The 10,000-nt window shown below is 43.4% G+C and overlaps 1 protein-coding gene across 1 annotated transcript in view; it reads left to right on the top strand.

Annotated features, from left to right (window-relative positions):
• Nucleotides 1–1,979: 1,979 nt before the first annotated feature.
• LOC123517206 (fat-like cadherin-related tumor suppressor homolog) overlaps nt 1,980–10,000 on the top strand; it is a 141,458-nt gene continuing 133,437 nt past the window's right edge. The window contains exon 1 of the mRNA XM_045277221.1: nt 1,980–5,463. Within this exon, the coding sequence (XP_045133156.1) occupies nt 2,040–5,463 (3,424 nt within the window). The 5' untranslated portion in view covers nt 1,980–2,039. The remainder of the gene's footprint in view (nt 5,464–10,000) is intronic.

Consider the following 10,000-nt stretch of genomic DNA (forward strand, 5'->3'; position numbering starts at 1 on the left):
CTTCATAAGGTTTATGGTCTCTTCGAGTTCCTCCGGGTATTCTTAACACTTTTATGTGCGTGTTTATCTCTGCTCTGGTATGTTTTTTTTTTTTTTCTACATTAGCTTCCATCTTTATTTTTATCGCTATTTGGTTTGGAATCTTTTATGGCCTGCTGGAAGAGAAATTGTCCATCTTCATTCATAAACAGAAACTTCGTTCTTTGGCGCCTCTATTATTTGGAAGATTCCTAAACAATTCATATGTAAGATACTCAACAGTCAACACTCGTGGTTATTTTATCACCAGGAAGACTATAGGTTTTGTTCCTTGTTTATCGCACTCTGTACTGGAAAGATCTTTCTACTTTAACATCACCAAGTTCCTTATTCATCTTTTTTTCATATAAAAGGGGAAAGCTGGTTGAGAGTAACATGAAGAGTAAAAAAAAGAACCACTTAGTTGCCAGATCTCGTGCAGGTCCGAGATAGCCAAAAGAAAGAGCTATATGTCTTGAAACTTGCTTCTTAAATGAAGTCAAGTCATAGGGAGATGGAAATATAATAGCAGGTAGGGAGTTTCAGAGTTTACGAGAGAAATGTATGATTGATTGAAAGAATAGGGATGAGAGGAAGAAGTAAGTCTTGTGCAGCGAGGGCGCGGGAGGAGGGGAGGCATGCGGATAGCAAGATCAGAACAGCAATTAGCATGAAAATAGCCGTAAAAGATATATATATATATATATATATATATATATATATATATATATATATAGATAGATAGATAGATAGATAGAGAGATAGAGAGAGAGAGAGAGAGAGAGAGAGAGAGAGAGAGAGAGAGAGAGAGAGAGAGAGAGAGAGAGAGAGAGAGAGAGAGAGAGAGAGAGAGAGAGTGAGATACTACGTGTGAACTTCCTGCCTTTCACTCAAGGAATTCATTTGTCCGATATATATATATATATATATATATATATATATATATATATATATATATATATATATATATATATATATATATATATATATCGGACAAATGAATTCCCTTGAGTGAAAGGCAGGAAGTTCGTCACACAGGTAGTATCGGAAACCACTATCTACTGCTGCGCTACGAGGAGGGGAAAGGAAAAGGAAAGAAATACTTTATAGAGTTTTCAAGAGAAAACACTATACCTACATTCAGTCTTGGTCGACCCAACTCTGTTTCTCTTTAGAGAGTTTTGTATTCGTAAACTCTTCCGTCGGAGAGAGACTATTGTGGAAGTGCTGTTTTTTTCTTGTTTTCTGTGAAGTGTATTGTGTTTGTTTTCTGCTTTGGGTTGTTCCCTTGTTTGTTTCTGTGTGTGTGTGTGTGTGTGTGTGTGTGTGTGTGTGTGTGTGTGTGTGTGTGTGTGTGTGTGTTGTCGTAGACTATTACCACCTTAACGCGTTCTCTCTCTCTCTCTCTCTCTCTCTCTCTCTCTCTCTCTCTCTCTCTCTCTCTCTCTCTCTCTCTCTCGCTCTTAAAAATCATGTAATATAATATATTACTCAATGTCTTTTCGATTACATTTGGAAGTAAAACGGAATTACTTGAAAGTAAAAACGTTTTCTCAAGTAAAGTGTGAGATACAGTGTTAGGACATTGTGTTTGATGGGTAGGAATAGAAGGAACTTAGGGACCATATTCTCAAACATTCACCGCCTTATCTTTAACATTTCTCGTCGTAACATCAGAAGCTTTCCTGTGAGGCAAGTTACAAATTTTCACACTAACTTGAGGTCGTCATTGTTGTGCAGAGTTGTATGAGGATGTCACTCGTAATGTTGTGTCGATGTCAGCCTGCAGGCAATACAGTAGTCTCTATGGTTCAATGAATTGGCATTCCATATTACGATAAATTTTGTTTATGTTACGGTAAAGAAGAGAGAGAGAGAGAGAGAGAGAGAGAGAGAGAGAGAGAGAGAGAGAGAGAGAATGATATGTGTACTTCCTTTTAAATAATTATCATATTCCTAATACTTATTGTTTTGTTTTTTTGTAGGTGATGACGACGCCCACATGACATGGTGAGGCCGGCATGATGCCCCAGGGAGCGGGCTTGAGGGCGTCCTGGCCCTCACAGCCTCCCGCACACTACTCCCGTGAACACCATCGAGTCAACCCACGTCCACATTCACTTCCTCGCCTTCTCCTCCTGTTTGTTGTGGCCATCCCTCTCACGCTGTGCTGGGGAACGTCTGTGGCATCCAGCTCCGATTCATTCAAGTTTTTGAGGGATAGCTACAATGTTAAGATCTATGAAAATTCGCTGCCCATGACTCACGTGTCTGGGGAGGAACTAATGTGTATCTCCCTGGACAATTTGTCACCTTCTATTCACATCACATTTCATGTTGTTAGCGGAGACACGCATGGCTTCTTCACAGCTGAGACAGAGGAGATTGGGGGACTTGCGGTGCTGCAGGTGAGAACTAAAACGGGGTTGAGGGATGTGCTAAACCGAGAACGAAGCGAACGATACGATCTGGTAGTGGAAGCACGAGCTAAGAACCCTGTCCGTAGAGGTGCTCCCCTTAGAGCTAGAACTAATGTGACAGTGAACGTTCTGGACACCAATGACAACGTACCTTTATTCTACCCAACCTCCTACCAGGTCAGTGTGGGCGAAGATGCCTCCATCCACACTCCGCTGCTGTCCGTCACAGCCCATGATCCAGACGATGGCAACAACGGTCAGGTATACTATCTGCTGGAAGACCACAATACAGACTTGTTCGCTATTCATCCAGTCAGAGGAGTACTAAGCATAACACGCACACTTTCCTATACATATGGACGTATACATACAATAACAGTTCTTGCCAAAGATCGTGGACCACAACCACCAAATATGCGGGCTTCTATTGCTGCACGGGCCACTGTAGAGGTGCAAGTTTACCAAGTCAACATCCATGCGCCACAGATCTATGTGCAGCATTTGCCACATGTAGTGGAACATTCCCACACACATATTTATGCCATTATTAGAGTGGAAGACGAAGACGAGGGTGAAAGTGGTCGAGTGGACAAAGTGACGATTATAGCTGGTGATCCAGATAGACTCTTCAGCATCACTCGAGGATCACACTCCAAGGAATATAATCTTGCTGTACTCAAATTATTGGACCGAGAATTAGCTCCAGAGGGTTACAACCTTACTCTTCAGGCTATTGACTGTGGAACTCCCTCACGCAGAACACGTGTCAATGTGCATGTTAACATCGCCGATGTCAATGACCACGCTCCAGTATTTGCACGAGAACAGTACGAGGAAGCAGTGAGTGAAGAAGCTCCCCCTAATACTCCCGTCGTAAGAGTGGCAGCTTCTGACACGGATCAGGGCATCAATGGAAGGGTTCTCTTTAGGATTGTGGCAGGAAATGAGGACGAAAAATTTCGCATAAACCCTCGTACAGGTTTGATATCCACTGGTGATTGGCTGGACCACGAATTGACAGCATCCTACAGCCTAACAGTGGCAGCTGTAGACCAAGCAAGTAACGCCCGCAGGAAACAGTCTTCAGCCAAAGTTATTATCCGAATTCTTGATGCCAACGATAATGCACCGCAGTTCAACACTCCCAATACAGAGGTGACAATCGACGAAAACGAACCAGTCGGGTCCTACGTGACTCGTATGCTTGCCACAGATGCAGACTCTGGAGAGAACCGCTTTCTTTCATACAGTATTGCCAATCTAGATCAAGTGCCCTTTGCTATTGATCCTTTTGATGGCACAATAAGAACTTCCTCTGTGCTCGATTTTGAGGCCCAGCGTCGAGTTTATACCATCAAGGTTCGTGCTTCAGATTGGGGCAGTCCCTACAAGAGGGAGACGGAAACAACAGTAAAAGTAAAAATTCGTGACGTAAATGACAATCGACCACAGTTTATGGGTGTTGACTGCAAAGGATGGGTTTCCATTGACGCTCCCGTTGGAACAAGTGTACTCACCCTCTCAGCATTGGATCTGGACAATGGAAGCAGTGTTATCTATAGACTCCAAAATGACATGGATGAAGAATGCTGGTCTGTCGAGAGTTCAACGGGCGTGTTGGCTCTTACTTGTGATCTAAGAACGTCATTACCTCATGATGCACCAAAGACATACCTTCTAAACGTAACGGCCTCTGACGGCACTCACATGTCAGATGCGACTGGTGTGACGATTACAGTCATTACCAAACGCACGGAGGATCATCCTTCTCTGAAACGGCACTCACATGTTGAGTGTCACGAGACAGGGATCGGTTCTAAAGCAGCGGAAGTGAAAGCTGCAGCAGCAGAGAACAATGCAGCTGAGGAACACTACGCCTTACTACCACTGCGCTATGGTTACAATTCTCACAAACCTGAGCTGCCAGAAGAATTCCCAAGCATTGTGAAGGTTCGTGAGGACGTGGACATTGGCACAGAGTTACTGACAGTGGCAGCAAAAGATCATGACCGAGGGCACAACGGGCGTGTTGTGTATGCTGTTTCTAATGGTGATACGGATTCAGTATTTAGAATAGGCTTTGAAACAGGCATCGTGCAAGTTGTGGCACAGCTTGACCGTGAAAGGACTCCAGAGTACACTCTTAACATAACTGTGTATGACCTCGGAGTTCCTCACAGAAGTGCTTCAAGAAATCTTACAGTCAGAGTCATAGATGTGAATGATAATGCTCCAGAATTTAATCGTGTAAGCTATAGCCTCCATCTCCCTGAGAATACTCGAAACGGAACCAGCGTAGCTCAGCTGAGTGCCCAAGATGCTGATGAAGGGCTGAACGCTCAAGTGACGTACGAACTGGTATCTGATGTAGATGAATTCAAGGTTGACAAAGTAACTGGGGTGTTGTATATGCTAGGTGGGCTTGATCGTGAGCGGCGCAGTGAATATGATCTACGAGTGAGGGCGTGGGACAGTGCTCCAGAGAATCCTCAGTCAGCGCTGGCTAGAGTGATGGTAACAGTCCTTGACATCAATGACTGTCCTCCTGAGTTTGGTGCTGCTCGCAGTCTTAAGGTTGACATCCCTGAAGATCTGCCAGTTGGAGCTGTGGTAGCAACACTCCAAGCTACTGACCAGGACATGGGTTCAGGTGGACAGTTAACATACAGTCTCACCAGTGATCATGGGGATGTATTTCGTATTGACGCGCAAACTGGTATCGTTAGACTTGCGGAGGCCCTTGACTATGAGACAAGACAATCGTACAATGTGACAGTTCGTGCTCAGGATGGAGGTATACCAACTCTACATGCCCACGCCAGTCTTCTTGTGCGTGTTCATGACGTGGATGAGAATCTGGGCCCTCCAAGATTCCCACAACGGGTGCTGAGAGGCTGGGTCAAGGAAAACCTATCCCCCGGTGCCGAAGTCATCACCCTCAAGGCACGGGATCCAGACAATGACCAGCTCGTGTACACAATCACCGGGGGAGACGGAGTGGGCTACTTCTCTGTTGACATGCATGGTGAGTGGCCATTTTAGTTGCATGCTGTTCATGATTAATTACCCTAAATCAATTATTCTAAATACATGTCCAGCATCTGATATTTCTAACATCAGGTGTGTTATATAGGATATTCGTCTAATTTTGTTATTATATGCAGTTTGAAAAAAATATATACCCATGTAATGACAATTTCCGAATGTAAAGAATGTTAAGAAATGTACAATGATGGAAAAAAAATGACAGGTGGACCATGCATGCACTGACGGGAGGCCGTGAGAAAGAAACAAAGGCGAATAGCTAAAGAGCATCAGTAATGTGAAAGGACAATCCTTGCTGAGTCTGAGGATGGATATTATTAACAGAAGTATAGGAGTGGTAGTAGCAGTAGTAGTAGTAGTAGTATAGTAGTAGTAGTAGCAGTAGTAGTAGTAGTAGTAGTAGTAGTAGCATCAGTAGTAGAAGTTATAGTAATGATAGTTTTAGTAGTAGTAATAGTAATAGTAGCAGTAGTAGTAACAAATGTAGTAGTAGTAGTAGTAGTAGCAGCATCAGAAGCAGCAGTAGTAATAGTATATCGTAGCAGTAGCAAAAACAGTAGTAGTAGTCATCATCGTCATCATCAACACCGTCACCTCCACTACCACCTCAGCTACAGTAATACCACCTGCTGGCACTACCACCACCACCATTGTCCTTCGTCAACTACATCGCAGCCCTGTAATCGCCACTCGTCTCTGTCAATAATCGTTCCCCTTTTTTTCTCCCAACACGACAAGAATACTAATTAATTTAGCTGAATCTGCCTTGCAAGGTGGCGCAGAGGGAAACGATCTGCCTTATGGTGAAACTGAAGGGTTGTTCGGCCGGCGCTGCTGTTGATTGACTTGTACCTCTGGGGAAATTAAGGCTTTGAGTGCCGCTGCAGAGAGAGAGAGAGAGAGAGAGAGAGAGAGAGAGAGAGAGAGACAGACAGAGCCAGTGCTAATGTGTGTGTGTGTGTGTGTGTGTGTGTGTGTGTGTGTGTGTGTGTGTGCGCGCGTGCGTGCTTGCGTGCGTGCGTGCGAGCGTGCGTGCGTGTTCGTTAGGGTAGTAAATAGAAGCTAGCGCGCGCGCGCAGACACATACAAAAAGAAATGAGGATGGAGGAAGTACATACGGAGAGAGAGAGAGAGAGAGAGAGAGAGAGAGAGAGAGAGAGAGAGAGAGGAGGGGGATATACCCGATATAAAATGAAGCGAGGCCGTCTTCAATCTACTCGGCACTCGGTGATTTGCATATTAATCATTCAGGAATTATTTTTCTGGCCATTTTTTTGTGTAATTTTGTTTCACATTTTATAAAACGTGTCTACTAGATTTCATTACTTGAAATTGAGAAAAGATCATTCATGGTTTTATATCTTCTCTCAGAACACTTCCTTTAGCTTCAGTTTTATGTGTTAATCAATTCTTTCAACTCCTTTCATTACTTACTATTTTCTTCCATTGCCTTGTTCTTGTTTTTTTTTTCTTACTCTTGTTTCAACTCTGAACACTCATGAACATTATTTTCTTCATGTTTTATCATATTTCTTATGTATTCAATTCCACAATCGTTTTCTTATATTTCATTCACTATTCGTCTTTCTTTTGCTCATCGTATCAATTCTCTAGAATGTTAATTATTTTATTTTCTAAATATTTTAATTCTTTCCTTTCTTGGTTAATTACACAATTTTTATTTACTCGCTGCTTTGTTTCACTTCTCATTCGTTCTTACAAAAGTGAAAATTCAAGAGTTTTTGATGCGATGGAGAGCAGCACCAACCAACCGCCGGCCTCGTTAATACACCTCGAGTTAATCCACTTTACTGAAGTTTGTCCAGGTCATTAACTGCCCTAACGAACACTATTTTTGTTGTGAGGTATCCGGTTAGGCGGCCCTCTTTCCTTCCTTTTTCTTTTCTGTTGCCTCTCGCGAACCCTCTGTTCCCCCAATACTTATATCCTCCTCATCCTCTTTCTCGCCGTGCACCTGACCCTCCTCCTCCTCCTCCTCCTCCTCCTCCTCCTCCTCCTCCTCCTCCTCCTCCTCCTCTTCCTCCTCCTCCACCTCCTCCTCCTCTTCCTCCTCTTCCTCCTCCTCCACCTCCACCTCCACCTCCTCCTCCTCCTCCTCCTCCTCCTCCTCCTCCTCCTCCTCCTCCTCTGATAGTATTCAATATACTATATTGGTAGTCTTAAAGAAAAAGTGTATCACCTAAAACAATGATTCATTTATTGGTGGATTCCTGAAGACTTTCTCGTGATGTTGTCTGGTTCTTTATTTTGTTTTTCTTTATTTGTGTGTTCATTGTATCTATTCATTATCAGTTCATTTTATTACTTTTTGTTTGGTTTGCGTATATTATTATTATTATTTTATTGATCTATTTTGTGAGGTGATGAATACCTGCCTAATTAGATGTATTCTAGGTTACAAATGATAAAGAAATATCATTGTGTGTGTGTGCGTGTGTCTGTGTTTCACTGTTTGATCTGCTGCAGTCTCTGACGAGACAGCCAGACGTTACCCTACGGAATGAGCTCAGAGCTCATTATTTCCGATCTTCGGATAGGCTTGAGACCAGGCACACACCACACACCGGGACAACAAGGTCACAACTCCTCGATTTACATCCCGTACCTACTCACTGCTAGGTGAACAGGGCCTACACGTGAAAGGAGACACACCCAAATATCTCCACCCGGCCGGAGAATCGAACCCCGGTCCTCTGGTTTGTGAAACCACCGCCCTAACCACTGAGCTACCGGGCGTGTGTGAGTGTGTGTGTGCGTGTGTGTGTGTGTGTGTGTGTGTGTGTGTGTGTGTGTGTGTGTGTTCTTGCAAAGAAAGTGCAAGCGTCACTGTATGGTGCCTAGAGTGCAGAGTGTGTGCGTTGCCAATGAACGTCTCGCCAGGGAATCTAGGGTGTGAACGTTGCGGTGACTAATGTGGGGTCGTGTCGACCTCCGAGGCCATTTGAAACCCAGTTGAAACCGACTGTAGCAAGCCATCGCCACCCTCAGGTGCGGGCCGCGCGTAACGCAGGGAAGTATAGTGTGGGGAATTCGGCAGGTATGGGAGTAACTGCAGGCGAGAAGTTAATATAACAGGTTCCCTCGGCCTGAAGGACTGCTCTTAGGCAGTTTGAGGTGGAGGTAACCGAGAACAGTTCATGGAAGCTTACCTACACCGCCGAACACAAGTATCTCTTGTATCTTCCTTCTCATTTTTCTTTGTGTGGATCTGTCTCGTGTGTGTGTGTGTGTGAGTGAGTGAGTGAGTCAGCGAGTGAGTGAATGTGTGTTTTTTTTTTCCTTACTTTCATACTGACATGCGTACAAGCACATACACAGGCATTCACTCAGGCAAAATAACTTTACTATTTATACTATGTGTGTGTGTGTGTGTGTGTGTGTGTGTGTGTGTGTGTGTGTGTGTGTGTGTGTGTGTGTGCGCACGCGCGCGCGTGCGTGCATGCGTGCGTAAGTGCAGGGGCGCGTGCGTGTGTATGTGTATGAATATGTGTGTGTTTGCCAAACAAAAAATACACACACACACACACACACACACACACACACACACACACACACACACACACATATATATATATATTAGAGATGTATCGGATGTCGAATTTCAGACATCCGCGGATGCGGATGTATATGCGATGTCATTTTGCGGATGCAAATGCGGATGCGGATGTCAGTCTCTACTAAAATGCGGATGCAAATGCGGATGCGGATATCAAAATATGACATCCTCGCGGATGCGGATGCGGATGCGGATGTTTTTTACGTCAAACGTTCTCACCAAGAGGAGCACCCTCCCCCCTCCCGAAAAAAAAGCCTGTTTCAACGTCAGACCATGCAGACAGGAGAAGTTTATTTACTATGTTTGTACTTCATAGTCACTAAGTAAAATTCGCCCCCTCCTCCTGACCTTCCCCTAAATTCTAGACACATTACGTTGTGTAAGTTTGAAAGGAAATGAATCCGTGATATTATTTGCTTTAGTTTTACTAGATAATTAATTCATTAGACGCACATCACTAAATTTACTACACATTTCTAACCTCTGTCTGAACTCTAAGTCTGTAAGCAGCAGGCAGTACTCTGCTGGTCTGTATCTGTAACTGCGTGTCTATACTCTATATTACGAGTATATTACTCTATAATATATAGGTTGTGCAATACACAACACACATCCGCATCCACACATCCTCTGTTGAATGCGGATGCGGATGCGGATGCGGATGTATATTACATCACAAATGCGGATGCGGATGCGGATGCGGATGTTCAGTTTATCACAACTGCGGATGCGGATGCGGATGCGGATGTGAAAGAATATGCGGATGTTCCGCGGATGCGAATGCGGATGCGGATATCCGATACATCTCTATATATATATATATATATATATATATATATATATATATATATATATATATATATATATATATATATATATATATATATATATATATATATATATATATATATATATATATATATATATATATATATATATA

Source organism: Portunus trituberculatus, chromosome 41, assembly GCF_017591435.1.
Source record: "Portunus trituberculatus isolate SZX2019 chromosome 41, ASM1759143v1, whole genome shotgun sequence".
In the NCBI taxonomy this organism is placed as follows: domain Eukaryota; kingdom Metazoa; phylum Arthropoda; class Malacostraca; order Decapoda; family Portunidae; genus Portunus; species Portunus trituberculatus.